The following is a 21,882-nucleotide window of genomic DNA, read 5'->3' as shown; positions in this document are numbered from 1 at the left end:
TTCTGCTTTGAAAAAAAGAAATTCTATGTAAAATTTGTGCATTAAATATTTTTTTTTTCTTAATATTCATTGAATTTCTTAAAATTTTGGCTATTTGACCATAATATTGTAAGGCCTAATAAATTGTTAGAAATTCGACGAATATTAAAAAAAAAATATTTAATGCACAGATTTTGATTGGATTTTCTTTTTTTTTTTAATTTGGAAAATTTTTTATTTGCAAAAACATTTTTTTTTTATGTGAAATTTTTTTAATTTTTTAATACCTACCTACCTAAATATTTTTTTTTTTTTTTTCAATTGATATTTTTACAACTCTGGTTGACAGTTATGAACAGAAATTAAAGAGACCTTTCTTTTTATGTCTCACTCGGTGGATTCGGCGGAAATACAGATCCAAAAAACTTTTGGTTTGCAGTTGTGAACAGAACTAAAAGAGATCTTCCTTTTGATGTCTCACTCGTTGGATTCCGAGGAAATTTAAAAAATTGATTTTTTTACGAAAATCAAAAAAAAAAAATATTTCCTTTCGAATCAAAAAAAAAAAAAATAATAATTTGTAATTTTTTAACTAAATGTTATCATTTTAAACTCATTTCTGTAAACCAAAAATTTTTTCGAGGCTTTGATCCGAAAATATCTTCCTCCGAATAAAAAAAAAAAAAGATATTTCGAGATACGATATCAATTTGGAGAAAATTTGTTCAAATTCATTATTTTCAGCAAGAGGATTTTAAGATTGAAATTTTTGTCAAATATCTCTAACACAAAAAATAAACTGAAATCTCTCCAAAACTGTATTTAGTTTAATATATTTCCCATCAAGTTTATTGAACAAAAAAAAAAAAAAAAAAAAAAAAATGATTGATGACTTTGGTTAAGTTATTGCCAGCATAAGTTTTCAAACTCTTAAAGCATCATTCATTCAATATCAATTGGAGCATAAACTTTTCCAATATTATTGAAGAATCCTTTTTTCTAAGAATTGGGGGTAATACATATACTCAAAACAAGAAACCTCATTTAGATTATAACCAAAGGTAGAAAGAACTTTAAATAGAAACACAAGAAGGACGAAAAGGGTAGAAGGATGAAAATTTAATATAAACACAAACAAACTATAATGAGGACAATCAATCAAAATTCTGAAAGGATATTTTGAAAAATGCATGAATAAACAATTTCTATATCACCATATACCTATTCCTTTTTCGTCTCTATTACACACATATGCTGAGCTGTTATATTTTATATAGTGGAAGAAGGATATATTTGGTATAGCTTTACTATCAAAACTCACATAACTTGATGAGCGAAATTTTAATTATAGCCTCAGGATACAATGGAATGAAATGATAGTGATAAAGAAGGAGTAAAACGCAACAAAAAAAAAATGGAATTGAATTTCATTACACACAAAACCGTTTCTGTTTTCTAGGATAATGAAATGATGATATTATTTTCAGGAAATTAAAGTCCTTTTGGCAGTAAATTAGTAAATTAAAAGTAAAAAAATAAAACAAAAAAAAAGTTAGGTAGGTTAGAAAATGCATTTCAAAAATTGATTTTAACGTAAAAAAAAAGTTTGATAGTTTGATTCCATTAGGTGAAATAGTAGTTTTAGAGGTTAACTATGGTTAATGAGGTTTATATTAACTAACTGAAATCTGCGATTTGGTGGATTGCCACTGTTATTTCTTTGTTATCTGGTGGATAGCTATAATAGGCAACATAAAATTGAAAAAGGTCATAAGGTTAATGGGGTTTGTATTGTTCGATACTGGAAAATAACTGCTCTGCAAATAACTGAAAACTGTATTTTATGAGTTCTTTGAATTTTCACTACTGTACAATACTCAATTGCTCACAATTCTGATGATGAAAGAGAGGCTTTTCCGCATATTGCCAGTTGGGGTGGTGATTAGATAAAATACCCAAAGCTGAAATAGAATGAAGAATATAAAGCTGGCAGATATAAAACGATACTGTTGAACAAATTGTTTGGTTTGTAATAGAAAGCATTGTGTTGAAACACAATGAATGCCACAAAATTCCGAGATACCGAGGGCGAGGGCTTTAAAATAAATTGATCAATTTTTTAGAAATCGATGACGATAATATGTTTTCTTCTTAAAATCAGAAATAGTCAAACGTGTCAAGAGGTGCATTAGCATAGAATTTCTTAGTGCTGATGGTGATTCGAGGGTTGGGGTTGCTTAAGAAGCAGCCAACAAGAGGTAACAACTATCATTTTAAATATTAAATTTTTTAAGTTGCTTTTTTGACTTATGTATGTAAATCAGAGATCAGAAATAAATCTCAACCTTTTGAAAGGTTCCTTAATAACTCTTATTTGTCGCCATTTTCAATAAAGGTCATAAAATAACCTTTATTTTTAAAAAAGAAAAATTTCGGTCAAGGTCTGAGAGAAACCTTTATTTTGTATTTTTTTTTTATGTTTCGGTCAACCAGTGAGATATATCGCTGAGAGAAAATAAATCTTATCTGCAAATGTATCAATTCCTAGAGACATTGGAAAGGTGCCATATGAAAGCTTTTATTCTCAGCTACCCGATAGTGGTTTAATCGGGTTTTTGGATTTTTTTCAAAACTCCGAGAAAATCGCATTTGAAAGTTGGGGTAAATTTTTTTTCGAAAAATACCCGAATCTTTGAATGCTCCTGAAAGCTAAACCGCTTGAGAGCAATTTTTGGGAGTGATGCCAAATGATAGCTTGTGTCATGGGCCTACGCTTTGCACATTGTAAGATTTTTAAAAAATCATCTTCCATGTTAAACCGCCACATCATGCCTATTTTTTCAGAATCGGGCTTAACTTTTTTTGACCTTTAAGTTCTCCCTATTGTAGAACGAGTGCACCTACAGGTATGGGAGTTGTACCCAAATGTAGGTTAGAGTTGCCGCTACCTTTTGGCATCCGTTTGAAGTTGGGCGGACGAAAACGCTTCTGGAAGCTGAACGCTTTGTCTTAGATATTAGAACATCGGTTTCCTGAAATATTCGAAATTGCATTGGTTTTGCTTGTCGTCCCAGCGACTCTAATCACAGTGGAAAACACATTTTCGTCTTTAGATTTTACTTTAAACGAAAAGAGATGTAATCTTTAGTCTAAAGAACTTTGAGAGTCTATTTGGTTCATACATTATTTAATACATAAACTTAGAAAAAACATGCTCTTTATATTTATTTTTGCAAAATAAAGACATTCTTGATCTATTCGACATTTTCCTTTGAATTGACCATATTTGATTTATTTTCAGCGCAAACGGTTAAAGGTTGACTTTTTCCATTTATTTTTTTGGTAAAAATCTCAACCATTGAGAGTTATTTTAAGAGATAAAAAATAAATCTCAACCGATAACCATTATTTTTGATTTTTAAAAATAAATCTCAAACCTTAACCGAAACTATTTAAAGTAATGTGGTAACTCTCAGAGAGAAACCAATTAAAAATAAAGGTTGACTGTTATTTCTGATCTCTGATGTAAATACATTATGTTTTTTTCCTCGTAACTTCGAAACTTGTTAACATCATTTTTGACAAATGAGGTATCGTGGCCAACATCTTGCTTGTTTGCTTGTTATAGGCTATAAAAAGTTCCTTAATATGGCATCATCTAGATTTAAACGCTATCAAAAAAAAACCTATTTTTAGGCATTTTTAGCAATTTTTGAGCCTAAATTATGTTATATCAGACAACTAGCGATTTTTCCTAATAGAACACATTATGTTAAAAGGTCATACAAAAAAAAAAAAAAACAACGCTGTAGGAAAACCATTAGTTAGGTGAATGATGTCTATTCTTTTTCCAACTTACCACCTTGTATCATAAAATTCATAAAGTTTAATTTAAAAAAAACAAAAAAAAAATTAATTTTTATATGCTTCAAATTTTATTTTTCGAAGAAATTTTCATTTTCAAATCTGCCTATGTTCTTTGTTGAATAGGTGAACGAGCTAGAAAATCCTTAAGATTCTTCGGAGACATTATATTCGCTGCAAAGCTTCTATAAGACTTCTATAAATCTTTAATTCATTAAAAATGTTCTTATAGAAGTTAGAACTTCGTTTAAGGCTTTAAAGCAGTATTTCAAAATATCTTGGCAAACTTCGTTAAGAATTCAGTAAGACCCCTTATAGAAATTAGATGAAATAAAAATTGCTGAAAGATTTCAATTCAACAAGATCTGTTATAATGATTTCGGTAACATTCATCACAATATGTAAATTTTCTTTTTAAGTCACATATGTAAATCAATATAATATGTATTTTCATCATTGGAAAATTGAAAAAGAAAACCTATTTGTTGTTTTTTTGAAAGACAAAAGAATGGAAAAAAGTAGGTGTTGAAAAAATGTTAATTTAACAATTTTTGCAAAAGCTTGAAAAATTGTTTTTGTGAAATTTGTAGACTTACTATAACTTTTATTTAAATCATGTTTTAACAAAACCTCTAGAATATTGATTAAAATGTCAAAAACTTTTCTTTTTAGCTTTAAAAAAATACTAAAATTTTCATAAAATCTGGTAAAATTATGCGATATTTCAACTGTTTTTCATAAAAAACATATGCACTAAAACTAAAAATGAAAAAAGGTATAAATAAAAAGAATTTTCAAAGTTCTTGAGTTAGTTAATACAAATAGATTCGATTCCAAAACTACTTTTTTTATACGTCATTTAAAATTTATGAATGTCTTTTTTTTTTTAAGTAAGTAAAAACAAATAACAATCGGTTGTAAAATTGCCGTTAATAGTTAAAATAATTCTAAAGAAAATTGATTGCTATCAAAAGTGAAATTTTTAGAACTTTCTATGTGTGAAAATAAAATATAATCAAAATTTTTAATTGACCTCATTACCAAACTTTTATTTGCCAAAAAATCGATTAAAAAAAATGCAACTTATTTTTCTTTACGAAATTGAGAATTTTATATTGTGTTTAAACAAAAATTGACTTAGGTATCTACTTAAAATTAAATTTTTAAAAAATTTCGTAAAAATCCAAATATTTTCGTTAAAGATTGAAATTAAAAACCAAAATCATTACTTTTTGACATTTTTTTTTAATAATTTTGAGGTTATAAAAAAAAAACTGAGCCAATTATAATTTGTAGACCTTTTATATATCAACAACTTTTACATAGAAATTGTATCGATATGAGGGCTGCTATTTCTTCAAATCGTTTAAAACATCGTTTTTTGGTCATTTGTTGAAATCAAATCCAATCCTTATCGAAGCCAAAACCATTTACTAGTTTTTTAATTTCTTAATCACTATTTTTCTGTTACTCATTTATTTATTTATTTTATTTTTCAAAAATTATTTGCACACTAGTCTTATTGTTCAAAAGAGGGTATGGTATGAGGACTGGGTTGCACGAACTTGCTAATCGAGTTCAAGTTGCTAAAATTTTTTAGATTTTATATATAGAAATTTGGTACCTTAATGTATATGAAAAAAAAAATTAACAAGACATTTTTTTTTAAGGAAAAAAAAAACTACATCTTAAATCAAATTCCAAAATAAGAACACAATTTTATTTCGCCGGTTTACGGACGATGATTTTACGTGATAATGTCGTCAGAAAACAGGTTGTGTGCTTTTGTTTAAAATGAGTCAACTGAAGCGTTTACTTTTTTCAAACAAAGATTTACAAGAAAAAGCTAAAAAAAATACCTTTTTTTATTTTCTCATTATATTAGTTTTTTTTTTATTTTAAAAGCTTACAAAAAAAATTATGCAATTTAAAAGCCAAGTATTTCTTCTTATGAATAAAACCATTTTTATAATGCGCAAAAAGTATAAAAATAATATATTGAAAACAATCATTTTATTCAAAAAAAAACAAAGAAAACATGAATTTTTATCTTCTCACGTCATTTCCATTTTTTTCCCTAACAATCTATAAAAAATGTTATACCATCTGAAAGCTTATTGTCTTAGCCCAAAATATATATATCGATCAGGTCTATGAGACATCTACAAAAAGAGCTAGAATTTTTTGAACTCCATCAAATTTCATTAAAAAAAGCAAAAAAAAAACATTTATTTTTATGTTCTCACGCTATGGAATCAATTTTTTTGTTCGACAACCTATAAAGAATTGTATACCATGTGAAAGCTTATTATTTCACCTTTCATATGTCTTATCAATCTCATTTCAAAGATGCTTACAAGAGAGGTTAGAATTTTTTAAAGTCAACCATGTGGAATTTCCAGACTGAGATTACGGTACTTCCCACACTGTTTTGAGGTATTTTCGCAAGTTTCCTGATTTAACATTGTATAGCTTGTGGTAAGTCTACCGTTATGTGTGATATACCAAATGAAAGGTAATTGTACCAGGATGCTCATAAAAGTTTAATAAAATTTCTATCTGCTCTTGGTCAAAAGTTATAGCCTGTTGAATTATAAAATTTTATTTTACCGTTATCACATTTAGTCGTGGTCATGGTCTATCATTATTCACTATACTTTATTCTTGTATCTCTTCAAGAAAAAAATATAAAAATAAAAAACGATGAAAATCAGTCAAAAACGGTCAAAAAACGTGTTTTTTAAAAACTTGTTTCTTCCGTTATTCAGTCAAAACTCACTTAACGATATTAATGTATGCATAAGGCCAAAACTTACATGTCCTATTTGAGATTTTTTTAACACTCCAAAAAAAAAGCTTAAAATCAAAAACTACCCAAAAATACCAATTAAAAACAAGGTGTTTTTCAAAAATTCATATTTCGAAACGCAGAGTGTTGGAAAAAAATCCGTATTAGACGACTAATTTTTTTTCCCTCATCTTTCACCTGGCTTCTTTAGAATTGTCAAAATGAAATTTCCCTACCCAAAATCATCATTTTGTCATAGCCCAAACACGTGTACAACGTTCAAACAAAACGTTATACCTTAGTTTCAAAATTTTTTAGAATACAGTTATTCTTAAATTAGTCTCATCTATCTATAGCAAAAAAAAATCAACTCTCTACAACTTTGCGTTTAGATTTTACCAGAAATTTCATCTTTCCGTTTTACCCCTGTTTACCCTATTAAATGACGAAATTTGTAAAAATCCTTCATTTGGAGTAAGATTTTTGTATCTCTAATAGTTTCTTTTTTAATTTTGAATTGAAATTTTTTGCCGCGATAGTGTAACGTTAGAAAATGGCGTCACTTTTTTGTGGTGGCTGCCATAGTTCATCGATTTATAAGACGTTATCACGTCAAAAAATTTGTAAAAATTTTGGATCAGTGTAATTTTTGCGATTTTTTCAACACATGACTTTTTCAAATTTCCAATAATTTTCGCCATATAATAAACAATAAAACATCAGCACTGAAATAAATTAGAATTTGTTTCCTTAACGTTTTTTTTTCCAACTTGTGCTTCAATTAATTGTCAATCGAACTAAACAATTCCACTATGTGTCAGATTGATTTTCTCGCTGATTGTATTTTTAAAAATTATTTTTTTTTTTTTTGTATTTTTCAGTATTTATATATTTTATTTTTTATTTTTTTCTAATTTATTTATTTATTGCTATTCAGAGCCATTGTTGGAAATTGGAATGATGTTTGATAGTTAGAAAGAGAGGCTATATCTATCTCCATCTCAATATCCATTGCTCAACCTATATATCGTGATTTTTTGTTGTTGTTGTTGCATTTTGCTTGCCAAATATCCCACAAATTGCAATTTTGGCATGTCTATTGAATTAAGTGGTTTTTGTGTTTGGCTATATTCCTGCTGCTGCTACTGCTGCTGTTGGTTGTTTGGTCGTGGTGCTGTTTTCAATGGTTGTGGCATTGACTCTCGCTATGTGTATGGAGAAGAGCATCAAAAACTGCGAAATGGACATGTCCTGGCGAATATCTAGAATTGATTTTTTTTGTTTTTTTTTATTTTTTCTTTTAAATTTTTATAGAGCAACCATACCAGGGCAGGTATACTATAAAAAGAATCCTCTGAATGGTTTTTGTGGGTTGATGAAAAAATCTACACGTTTTTTTTTTTTTTTTTTGTTTGCTTTTTTGTCGATGGACAGGAAAATGAAATTGATTTAAATTTTTCTATTTTTGTGAATTTTCTGTTTTTTCTTTTTTTGTTTAAGTTCGATTTGGTTTGATTTTTATTTTTTTTGTTCCTGAGTAAGCGAGAGTGTATGAAGGATTTCACATTGTGAATTTGCCTATTTGGATCATGATTTGTAGAGACAGATTGATTTGTACACAATTCAAGGCGGTTTCAGGATGAGATATTGATTTGTGGGATAACAAAATGAATCTGAGTCACTGCGAAAAGGGGCAAAAGCGAAGGGGCAATAGTAGCAGAATGGTTTTTGTGGTAGGTTAAAAAAAAATAGAGTTTCACTGTTATGGTTTTTTTTATCATTTGTTTTATTTTTATGGTTTTTATTAGTTTTTTTTTTTTTTTTTTTTTTTTTCTATTAAAAATAAAATTGCAATAGGGTGGAAAAAAAATTTTGTTGAAAATTTTATTTATTTTATATTGAAAATTCAATTTGACATTTGTGTGTGTTTGTCGCTTGGTATATTTCACAAGAAGCTATTTTGATTGATAAATTAAATTTGGGTTTGTGTTTGCGACGGATATTGATTGAAATTTGTTTTTATTTTTATTTATTTAATTTTTTTTTTTTGGCAATTAAAATATGCCGAGAGAGAAAATAAAAACTATATTTTCATCTATGCTTGAATTTAATATTAAATATTTGACTATTTTTTTTATTTTTTTTTAGTTAAAAGGTCATAAGCTTTTATTGCTTTTTTTTTAGGTATAAAATTGTTGAAAACAGACCTCAGAGGTCTGAGTTTATATTTGGAAAGTATAATTTGATTTCTATGGCAAAATTTGGCTGGCCAATGTTACGGAAAAATCAATATTAGAAAATCGTTTTCTTGTTTCTTTCAATTTTTAACCGATATTTTCTGAAATGTAGTTTGACTACATATTCCTAAATAACAGGTACCTAATTTTTCAAAAATCAAAAAAATTTGAAATAGGCAGTATTTTTTCAAATATAAAATTATACTTTGCTAAAAAATTAAAAGAGGTAAAAAACATAATAAATTAATTTTTACATAAGTTTTTATAAAATTCAATTATTTTTGTTAAGTAAATAAAATGTACTACTGAGGTCGCACGTACTTGCTCTTGCAGTTCAAAGCACTTTTATGTTAGTCTACTTGTAGATTTTAAAAGCTGGCTCTTAATTAAAAAAAAAAAATTTATATTGGGGAAGAGCCGACATTTAGGGCATGAAATTTTTTTTTGTTGTTTGACTTTTTTGAGAAAAAATAAAAATGCAGTTTTATTTCCACTGCTTTAAATATTACGGCTCGCGTACACCAAATCCGTCATCGGCCGAATTATGCTCGGACGTTGTCGGCCGAACTCGGCCGATAGACCCAAGCACATAGAAAGAAAAGAGAGTGCGTACACCACTGAAAGCGACATCGTCCGTTGTAGTACGTTGACGCCCGATAATAACCGATCAACCGGCATAATCCGAACTTGTTTGGATTTTTCGTCCTTTGTCGGGTTGATTTATACATAGATATTGCTAAAAGCTTTTTCTTTCCAAACATTGGCGGTATGAACTTTCAAAAATATAAATTTCTTCAAAATATTCCATTGAAAACAATTATTATATGCACTTCAAGTTTCGCAAAGTCAGACTACAGAATGGCAGCGACGCGACGTCCTAGATCGGAAGCAGTGTATGCAGACGATCGTCCGAGAAAGTCGTCCGAGTAGTTCCGACCCGATATCGGCCGATAATTCGGTTTTAGTGTACGCGAACGGTTACGTTTACAAAGTTTAATCAAAATCGTTAGAGCCTTTTTCGAGAAATTCGCAATATCGTATTTTTTTGTATGGGAGGTATACGTTCTAAACCAAATATAAAAAAAACAAAATTCCATAAAAATCATCTGTATGAAATTTGAAGAAAATCCGTCCAACCGTTTAGGCTATGGAAATGTGTACAGATGGACGCACAACTGCACAGACGCACGGACGGAATTGCGAGACCCACTTTTTTGGAATTCTCCATCATCGTAATGTTGGTTTTGATTAAAACCTCAAATTTTTTTTTCGACACGAAACCAATACTTGCCCTATAGAGCAAGTAAAAAAGTCTTTTTTATGCATTTTCTCATCTTTTTTGAGGTCATATAAAAAAAGTAAACGTTTTAGATCTTTTAACTATCTTTGCTATCTACAAATTTTTCATTTACTCGATAGGAGGTCTTCTTTTGACAGAAATCGTAAAATCATTTTTTTTTTTGACAGCCCTATTTTTCGCCCACATATTTTAATGACAAGCGGTAATAAATGTAACTCGAAATCACCAAAATCTTATTAAAGGAGGTTTTTTTTTATTAATTTCTCAAAAGTTCCATTTCTAAGATTTTTAGGACCAAAAAAAAAAAACCAAATTAATGGCATTTACTGAAAAAATAATATTTGTTTTGTATTTTTTACCGACTTCCAAAAAGGAGGAGGTATTCAATTCGTCAGTATTTTTTTTTTTTTTTTATTTTTATTTTTTTTTTACCTCATAACTTTGGACAGAAAAAAACAATTTTAATAATTCTTTCTGTATTGGAAAACTGATGCCTACTGTGTGGTCCCATTTCAATTTCGTTCAGTTCTGGCCATAGAAACTATTAGAAAAACCAAAAAAACCAAGTCGGTTTTGTTTGTTTGATAAAAATGATTATTTTATTAATTTTTCAATCAAAAGATCCGTTTGACAGCATAATTTTTAACGAAACATGGTACAGGTGTATGCAAGTTAAGTAATTTCTTAAACTTTAGGACTTATATTTAAAAGTAGAAAAATCATAATTAATTGCATTTACTGAAAAAATCGTTATAGAAAAAGGATTTTTTTTTTGCATTTTTGACAATATTTTCTCATAACAACACCATATGTAGTTTGCTTAAACCGTTCCTAGGTGAAAAGGCATTTTAAATTTTTCAATTTTGTGCATTTTGTATAAAAATTTTTGTATAAAAAGGTCTACTTTTTCCAGATACCTTAGTAAACGGTAAGGGTTTCTTTTCACCTCGCCCCCTATTTTCTCTCCTATTCAACTTCATAAATGCTACCAATAGGTACTTAATTTCCTCATTAGTCATCAGAAATTTTCTGCTAATATTATTTTTTTTGTTTTCAAAATTATTGACAATGATTTAAAAAGAACATTAAAATAATAGAGAGGAGTCATTATTATTATCATTATTGAAAGGAATTTCATATTTAATGCAAGGGTATGTCACTCGGGCGTATACGTATCTTTTTTTTTAAGTGCTTTTTGAGTTCATTATGTCTAAAATGATTACATGTTTAGGGAAAAAAAGTAACTAATCTTTGTTCACAGGCTTTAAGAAAAACAAAATTTAATACAAAATTGTAAAATTTTTCCTAGCTGTCCCCTCAAAATCACTGGAATAAATACAAAATACCATCTCCATAAAATAATTAAGTTTATAATCCTTTTGAATAATTCCTAAAAAGTACCTACCTTCAAATATCGTAAATATGGAATCAAATCAGTGGAATCAAAATAAATATTCATGTAATGTTCGCAGAAAAAAAAAAATATTAAAAATTCCATTTCTACAAAAATTTATAGGAATTAGAAAAAAATATATTTGCTTATTTAATATTTCCCAGCATACAACAGCTGGCTTGACATTCATTTCTAGGAGAAAATTCGATTTAAATAATATTTTAACAGCAGTTATGGCAAAACGAACAAAAAAAAAATACTCTTGTTTTATTAACACTTCCACGAAATTCTAATTAATATTTTCCTAACTTTTTATATTATTGAATAATATTTTTTTCTATTAAATAATTCAAAACTCAAAATCACAAAACCAATTCTTGAAATACAAAAGCAAACATTTTTTATATTTTAAATCAACAAAATAACCAACTAAATTCCAAACTATCATTTTTCGTTCAGATTTGATATGTAAGTTAAACAAAACACATCACCAACAAAAAAAAAATGAAAAAAAAAATTGATTTTGATTGTTCAATGAACAACAATGATTTTTTTAACACTGCAGTAGGTTTTTTTTTTTTTTATTTTGACGTTTGTATAGAAAAACATCAAAATCCAATTAAAATTCTATTGAAAACCCCAAAATACCCACACACACACGTACGCTGGTTGGGGTCTAAAAAATGTCTATCGAATTTTATTTTTGATATTGTTTATTATATTCTCATTCATTTTTTGACAATTTGCAGTTGCAGTTGAGATAATTGGTGGCAAAAATCCAATTTAATTTAGTTAAATTTAACCACAGGCAGTTTTTTTTTTTTTTCAAAAACAAACGTAGTTTAGATCTAATACCTTCTAAAAATAGAGTAAAATTGAAATATTAACTTTGATGGATGTTTCATTTATTAATTTAGAATCAATTGTTTAAATAATCAAATTTCAATATAAATGGTTTAGTTTTGGTAATAATTCATCATAACAATTTGATATAGGTAATTTGCATTTCAATTAAAATTAGAATTTTAGGACTTTCGCAAGGTCTCATTTAGCTTTAATCATTGAAATTGGATTGGCAGTCAGGTTTAATGATTTTACCTCGAAATCACACATCAAAATAAAGGTCCCTTTAAACTCTATTAAAAACCCAAAGGATCCTTTGACGTCTAGTTTCCAAACATTTTTCCGAAAAAGTACTGTGTTAACCTATCATCATCATATTAGTTAGACAGTCTATAACCAGCGGACAAAAAGAACGGTTTTAATTATATTTTTTTGTAAAATTATGATGAGTAGTTAAAAAGTTATGAGGAAATATATATGCTGAAAATCAGTTTTGTATGTATGTTTCCTCATAACTTCTAAACTACTTATCAAAATTTTACAAACGATGTGTCATAAAAAGTGTCTTTTTTGCCCGCTGGATATAGCCCAAACATAGTTAAATTAAGTAGAAAAAAAAAAGGTAAAACTAAAACCCGAATAGTTCATGATTATTGATATGAGAAAATTTCAGACATCCTATAGTCAGTGGACAAGCAGAACAATTTGAATTATAATTTTTTTTTGTGAAATTATGATTAGTAGTTTAAAAGATATGAGGGAACACACATGCTTAAAATCAGTTTTATGTGTAAAAGCATGTAAATTTCCTCATAACTTCTAAACTACCTATCTGAATTTAACAAATGAGGTGTCATCAAGAGCGTCTTGATTGTCCGCTAAATATGAACTATGCCACCTAGAGGCAAAAGGTATAAACTAAAAATTTTATTTTTTGTTTTTGCCAAAAATAGCTTTAAAAAAAATTATCAAATTATAGCCCCCAATATAATTTAAACAAAAAACTGTAATGAATAACTAAGACCCCAATTATTGTTCATGAGTTTTGCTTCTTAACAATATTATATAAGAGACTATTACAGAGTCTATAATCAGCGGGCAAGTAAAGCGCCTTTAACGATGCCTTATTTATGAAATTATGATAAACAGTTTTGAAGTTATGAGGAAACATATATATGCTTACATAAATTTAAAATGTGTTTTTCCTCCTTTTTAAATTGAATTGCCAGCAAAATATCTTCAATTATTCTTAAAACTTAAAAAAAATTGAATTCCACAGAAGGAAAAATAAAAAAAAATCATATAATTATTAACTTTGTTCGAAAACATTTATAAATTCAATTACAAGGTTAAAACAAATAAAATAAGAAAATGTCTGTCAAACTTTTCAGACAGAAAAACATCTTTCTTAACTCATTATTCCTCAATTTCTCCACTTTCCTCACAAATAAATTGCTTAAAAAATTGTTTACCAAGCTTAAAAACTAAACAAAATAAAAAAGAAAAAATATACGAAAAAGGATTCATCCTTCAGCTTAACCCTCAATCTTTTTAAGTTAACCCATGATGATATTTCAGTTTGCCTACAATTTTCTTATAATTAAGTTTATAATCATCTTTCCCCCACAAAAAATATATATTTTTCAATCTTTCCTTAAATCTTCTCCAAAAAAAAAAAAGGGTTCAATTATATTCGTTTTTTGGGTCCTTGCGTCAACTTATGGATTCATTCATTCTTCCTGTCAACTTTGGTATAATTAATGTCGTATAATTTTTGCTGCTTAACCACATAATCTTCTACACCCTCTGAATTTATATATGAATGAATTACCCGCCCACCAACTTAACAAACCCTCCCATTTGTCTTTTCTTATAATAAAGCAGTCCTGCGGAAGGATACGATTTTATTTGAATTTTATATAAATGTGTGTTTTGTGTCTTTTGTCTTTTCAGGCGACAATGGGCAACCACCGATTCGCAATCCTCCGGGAGCTTTTCACAATTCCGCAGTATCAATAATGGGATTTGGAGGACGAGGAAGAGGCTGGAAATGGAGATGGAATTTGGAATGGGAATGGGGTAGAACAAGTCCCATCGCTCAGACTATAATTTACTGGATTAAAAGCAAATCGCCATTGTTCCATTATAATTCACATTTATCGACAACGAGAATAAAAATGCCAATGGCAACTCTGACAACCACACAACTCTTCGAGCCTGATGATGATTACATTGCTGCTTGCCATGAATATGGTAGAACAACGACAACGACAATGATAACAACTTCACATAAAGAATTGAAATCCTGTAAAATAAAACAATCGACCGCAGCCAAAAGTCGACATCGACGGCATCGCAATCGGGATCGGGAGAGAAGACTTGATGTCGACGATATCCTTGCCACCGTCATTGTGTCTCCAATCAGTTGGGGAATTTTCATAATTTTCAGTTTCAATTTAATTAGTATACAGTTTTGGCGAAGGATATGCTTGCCATCAGGAGAGTGTGCCATGACGATGATGACGGCAGCGGCGAAGTTGGAAACGTCAAAGACGACAACGACGACGATGACGACACCAACAACAACAACAACAAGGACGATAATGTCACCATCACTCAACAGGATAAAAAGATGAAAACAATTACAATTGTGGAAGGAGCAGGAGTTGGCAATGATGGAGCCTGTTTCGTTGCAGGAGAAGGAAGAAATAGAGAAGAATTGTTGCCAGAGGTAAGGTTGTTGTGTGTAGTGATGATGGTTGTTTGTTGTATTTAAAGATGAAAATAAAAAAAAAAAAAAAAGATGTGCTGAAGATGTCAACAAGGACACAAAAAAAAAATAAACGAAGGAATATGTTAATCAAATTACCATTTAGGAATCTTTACATATACAAATTATACATATTAAAAAGAAAAAAATAATAATAATACAAACAAAAAAAAAGTATCAAAAAAATTCATATCAAAAAAAAATTTATTTTGTGTTATAATTCACAGTAATCCTTGTTGTTTTTTATTTTTGTTGTATGTTAATGTTATGATATCTGTTAAAAAGAAAGTGAATTAAGTTGTTTGTATTTTTCTTAGGGGAGAATATGTGTTTTTAATTTTCATAAAAACGGAATAATACAATAAAAATGTAAATGTACAAATTTTTTTTGAAATGTGTCGGTGTAAAAAACAAAAAACAGCTATAAGTTGATGATGAGTGTTATTTAACCAAATTTTTAAATGTACAATATTTTAATTTAATGTAAAATAAGAAAATAGCACTTGAAGGTTTTTTTTATGGTTGCATGTCTTAGGCCCAATTTATTCACTCTCCATTAAATTTAAAGTCGCCATTAAAAATGGGAAATTTTAAAATTCGTATGCGATTTGACAGATTTTAAATTTTTAATGGTGCCTTTAAATTTAATGGAGAGTGAATAAATTGGGCCTTAGTGTCTTACAAACAGGTTTGTAAAAATATCAACTAAAAAATGCATTTGAAATTGAAAAAAAAAAATATTTATCGCAAATAAAAAAAATTTGCATTAAAAAAAAAATATTTATCGCAACTAAAAATATTTTGCATTAAAAAAAAATTATTGCAAATGAAAAAAATTAGGGTTGGGTTCAAAATTCTGCCGGGGTCAAAATTCTTTTGTCAAAATTCTGCTTTCAAAATTCTGCTTTACAAAATTCTGCTTTCAAAATTCTGCTTTTCAAAATTCTGTTTTTCAAAATTCTGTTTTTCAAAATTCTGCTTTTCATAATTCTGTTTTTCAAAATTCTGCAAAAAATTAAAAAAAGGGTTTGAAAAATGTTAAAAAGCGCTCGTTTTTTAACATTTTCCAAACCCTTTTTTAATTTTTTGCAAAATTCTGTAAAATCATCTTCTTGAAAAATTATCTGCTTATTTGATTACTTACTTTGAATAATTTGTCATTCTTTGAATGCATGTTATTTTTTGTTTCATAAATGAATAAATTTGAAAATATTAAGAAAAGGTTTTTAATACTAAACATTTCCGAAAATAATTTAAAATTTTTTAATTTGTCAAATAAAGATGAATATTCAAAAATTTTAATAAGAAAAGGAATATCTTGTATCAAACAACATCGGTTCCAATAAGTTATAGATTTTATTTGAAAGAAAGTCAGTCTATGCATTTTAAAAAATATTTGCGACACTTAAACAAAAAAATTTAGGAAAGTACCAATGTTAAATTGCATTGATGAGGTGTTTTTTTCTTTAGTCAGCGCATATGCTATAAAAAAAAAAACAGAATTGGCAGAATTTTTTTGTTTAAGTATAATGCTGGCAGAATTTGAAAAGCAGAATTTTGAAAAGCAGAATTTCGAAGCCAGAATTTTGACCCGATCCCAAAAAATTAGCATTGAAAATAAAATTTTTATTGAAAATAAAAATATTTTGTATTGAAAAGAAACGAATATTAAAAAAAAAATATTTAATGAACACATTTTGCATTGATTTTTTATTTTAATTTATTTTTTTTTATTTGCAATAATTTTTTTTTTTTTACTTTAATGCAAAATCTTTTTATTTGCAATAAAAATTTCTTTTTCAATGCAAATATTTTTCAGTTGCAATAAAATTTTTTTTTAATTCAAATATTTTTCAGTTACAATAAATATGTTTTTTCACTGGAAAATTTTTGTTTAAATATTTTTTTAAAAATTTGTAATGGAGAGCAAATACATTAATAATAAAATGATTTTTTACAACCCTGCTTACAAAGTGCTATAAAATTCATAGTTATATTTTTGGGGAAATGTTCACAATGGTTTAATATTTTTTTTTTTAAATTTTTTTCACTAAAATAAATATTTAAGAATATTTATAAAATTTAAAAATTTATATTTTAAAATTTAAGAAAATAATTTCAAATAATTTTTGATCACTAGGAGTGGGTGATCTTTATTTTAATTTACATTTTCGAAAAAGAGCTGAACTTGAACAAATGACTTTTTTGGCATAGATTGATTAAAGATTCCAAAAACCAATTTTTGAAAATTAAAGAAATCTATTGACATCAAAATTCCAAACAGCTGACTTTTCGAATTTTCAAAAATCAAGACACTAAAATTCAGTTAACACAAAATCACATAAATCCTTCCTTATTTTATAATTTTTAGTACTTTAAAATTTTGGGTTTCATGCTTCTAATATTATTTGGTAAATATTAATACTATTGTTTTGAGTGATTTTTATTGTTTATTCTATTTTAATATATTTTTAATGTTTATTGAGCAAAAAAGTTGTTTGTTTTTTGTACTGTAAACCTTAATGATCAATGTTCATTTTTCAAATTCTTTTTTTCACAAATTTTTGTATCTTCAAAGCCTCAAATTTTTATATATTGAAAATCTAAAAGTAATATTAACCATATCATTTTAAACTTTTTTTGTTTTTTTAATTTAAGAAAATAAGTTAAACATATCTCCTATAACTTCATATCGAATTTACTTCAAAAGAAAAAAATAAATGCTCAGAAAATTCAATTTATGTATATGTAATTCCCTTCAAAACATTAAATTTGGCAAAAACATCAAAATTCATAAAAAAAAAAAACAAAAAAAAAATAAATAAATAAAATACAAACACATTTGTAATATAAATAATAATAATTAAAAAAAAAAAAAGAAAAAATATTTTAAATATAAAGTTGTGTATATATATAATCTTTAATAAAATTAATATTATAAATAAATATTTAGAATTAACTATTTATCAATTTAATTGTTGTAGAGAAAATAGAAAATATTTCTTGTAAATAAAATTCAATCATTAATAAAAATTTGATATACTTATATAATTGTAATTTAATTAAATACAAAAAAAAATAAATAAATAAAATGAAACAAATGAATAAAAATATGTTTAAGAAAAGGGCCAAGATGGACGCTTAAAAATTGTATTTTATTCAAAATAAAATTAAACAAAGCTAATTGAGGTATTAATATTTAAACAAACATATAAATATATATAACAAAAAAAAAACAATAAAATTTAATTAAATAAAATTAAAATAATAATTAGAAATTATTGTTTTTTAAATGCTTAGAACCAAAAAAAAAAAAGAACAAAACACAAAATTAAACAAAAGTATTATATTACATAATATTATTGTTTAAAAAAAGCGATCATATATCAAACTATTATTACATTGTTAAAATGGTATGTATTTTTAAACAAAAAAAAATTACAAAACAAAAACAATAGAAATCTGATTAAAAAACAAATAATATTGTCATATTAAACTTAATAATATTTATCATTAAAAATAAGCAACAAAATTTGTAAAAAAAAAAAAAATAAAGACAAAATAAAAATGAAAACCAAAACCTTAAGTTCAAGAATTACAACAACAACAAAATTATTATATATACAGAAAAAAACTAATTATCTTATAAAAAAAATAAAAACAAAAATTTGCGCAAAGAACAAAATAATATCAATAAAGTTTATTTATGTTTATATAAGAGTTATTATTAATAAAAAAAAAAAATTGAAATGTCAAAAAAAAACATATTTGATAAACAAAAATTGAATGTTTATCAAATAAAAAAAAAAAAAAAAAAACATCATCTAGTCATAAAATGAACGCTGTGCAAAAAATACAAAATAAAATAAAAAAAAATATTGAGAACAATGTATTGAATTTTTATTTATATCATTTATGAGAGGCAACTAGATACGTAATTTTTGAAAGTAATACTACTCTCCAGCAGTGGCAATTCAGTATCCGAACTTTACATCAGACGTCCTTGTAAATAGTATTATAGTAAAAGTGGTGAGTAGAAAAAATTGTTTAAAAATTAAAATATGAATGTCAACAAGGTATATAAAAGTCGTTAGGTACGAGTATATTAGATGTCCCTAACCAGTGGCGGATCCTAGATTTAATTTTAACTTTTGAATATATAACAATATAATATGATTGTTATATTAAGATGCATTTTTAGAAAAAAAATTTTCAAAATCGTTAGAGCCGTTTTTTAAAAAAAACTAATTTTGTATAAATAATTTTTTGGAAAAAAAGTTTTAAAATAAAATTGGTATGTTATTTTGTAGAAAAAAATAATCAACATCTAAAAACTAAATTTCAAAAAAATTCAATGTCCCGTTTTCGGAAATTTGATTTTTCAAAAAAAAAAATTTCAACATTTTTTTTTTAAATCCAAAAATTATTTTTTTGAAATTTTGTTTTTGTTTTATATTTAAATTATATAAATGCTTCTTCACAAAAAGTTTCATTGAAATCGAATTAGCACTTTCAGAGATAATCGGATTTGAAAAAAAAAACGGTTCTATGGCAGGTACCGTTAATAATGATTTTCAAAAAAAAAAATTTTATTGAAAGATAAAAATTGTCTTAAAACTTACATTTGAATTTTTTCAACAAAATCGCTGGAGCCGTTTTTGAGAAATTTCAATTTTACTAAAATCGGTATGTGTCAAGGACCCATATTTTTTGGTATTCTCTACCATCTTAATGTCATGGAAAAATGCTATCTCAACTTTTTTTTTTGTACGAATGCATACATAACTTGATATATAGTACCTATATCGCAAGTAAAAATGGTCGAACAAAATTTCGAATTTTTAGGAATTTTTTCAAAAAGGGTTTCTGAAGTGAAAACTTCTTTAGTATCGCAGTAATTTCAAACAAGATGAAACGAAAAAGCGACAGTAAAAATGAATTGATTATATGTTTTTTGTTTTAATAGATAAAATAATGAAATTTATACTGTAGATAGGTAACAAAAAAAAACTATATTTGTAGAAAATTTCAAATAATTTCATATTCACATTCCTGAGATAACGGTGAAAAGATGTCCTTTTTCTAAACACGTTATATCTAGATCACATACAAATTTGATTTAACTTTAATACGCATGCTGATAATGATAATATTACCTTTATTACCTTTATTAATATTAACAATCTTAAATTTTAAAACTTGAAAAATACCTCAAAACACCTATGGAGATCCACACCAGTGTAGGAAGTAACTAATCTCAGTTTGGCTTTAAAAAAATTTTAACTTTTTTTCTAGATGTCGTTCAAATATGATTGAAGAAAATATTTAAAGCCTAAATAATAATTCTTCATATGGTATAAAATTTATTATAGGTTGTTATATAAGAAAAAAAGGATTTAAAGGTGATGGAATAAAAATAAAGTAAGATTTTTTTCGATTTTTTTTTTTTTTCAAGAAAAATTATTATTATTTTTTAGGGTTTCACTTTTACCACGTGTGAATTTCACACATAATTTTTTTGTTGTTATAGAAATGGTAAAATCGAAGTGCTCTTAAAAAGCAATTTATGTCAATTCGTAAGACGATTTTTTTTTTGTAATGTCTCGCACTTGATGAAATTCCAAGCAATTTAATTAATTTGATTTCCATAAATCGATACCTAATAAAGTATTTTCTCTTATGTTTTAGAAAAAAAAAACTAGTTAATTTACCTAAAATAGACTTGACCTTTGCAAGTTTTTTAAAATGACTTTGTAAGGATATCTGATTTTTTTTTTTTTTTTTTGTAGAATACAACTTGAACATTTTTTTCATATTCTACCCACTCTTACTCAACTTCACTAAAATTCTTCTGCAAATGATGAGCAGCATAGCATTTAAAAAAAAATACACACAGTATGGGATGGAATTTTAATTTGCAAACCAGAAAAGCAAGATTCATTAAAAAAAAAAAAAAAACTCCTACCCTCTCCAATTTTCTTTCATTCTGTCGAAGTTCTCATTATAATTGTTACTACTGAAGGCTCTAGCTTCATTCTGACGTAATATTTCAGACTCTATATATAGTCCCCATCATTACTCTTCCAAACCAACTCACTCACCCACACATATAGCACATCACAGTTGGACATGTTCATTAAAGTCCTAGCAGCCAGCAATCGCGATGCAATTTCATGTTCCGGGACAAACTGAAAATGTTCCTTTTTCCTATCCATCACCATCATCATCATCATCATCATCATCATCGTAGAACATCAACTATCATCATCATCCTTCGAACCATGTATAGCAGCTACTCCCTCGAAGAGAGCATCATCGTTTAAATTCATTCGAAATGACCCACATCCTTGAATGGGCCCCCCCAAAAATTTTCATTTTTTTTTTTTTGCCAAAACCACTATACTACCACCATCACTATATTCCCATTCTATGTGCAACAACAATATTTACTGCAGATGGTTTGTACTGTGTTTTTTTTTTTTTTTTGTCTTTTTTAATGCCAAAACCGTGCTCCATCGGAAATGACCTGAACTTACCCTCATTTCCTTCACCAGAACAACCAGATACGTAAAAAAAAATAAAATAATTTTGTCCAATGGTTTGGCAGGAGCAAATAACCCAAATAAAAAAAAGACAACAAATAAAGAAGAAACAGAAAATAAAACAGGAATTTTAAAGAGTCCTTTGGGTTTTTTTTTTCCTTTAAAT

The 21,882-nt window shown here is 26.8% G+C and overlaps 1 protein-coding gene across 3 annotated transcripts in view; it reads left to right on the top strand.

Moving 5' to 3' along the window:
* Window positions 1-15,849, top strand: part of LOC129914314 (neural cell adhesion molecule 1) — a 96,232-nt gene extending 80,383 nt beyond the window's left edge. For all 3 annotated transcript variants that reach the window (XM_055993497.1, XM_055993496.1, XM_055993498.1), the window contains one exon: window positions 14,358-15,849. In XM_055993497.1, coding sequence (XP_055849472.1) covers window positions 14,358-15,040 — 683 coding nt within the window. In that variant the 3' untranslated portion in view covers window positions 15,041-15,849. The remainder of the gene's footprint in view (window positions 1-14,357) is intronic.
* Window positions 15,850-21,882: the final 6,033 nt, after the last annotated feature.

This window comes from Episyrphus balteatus, chromosome 3 (assembly GCF_945859705.1).
Source record: "Episyrphus balteatus chromosome 3, idEpiBalt1.1, whole genome shotgun sequence".
NCBI lineage: Eukaryota > Metazoa > Arthropoda > Insecta > Diptera > Syrphidae > Episyrphus > Episyrphus balteatus.
The sequence above is the reverse complement of the archived record's forward strand: the minus strand, read 5'-3'. Positions and strand labels throughout refer to the sequence as shown.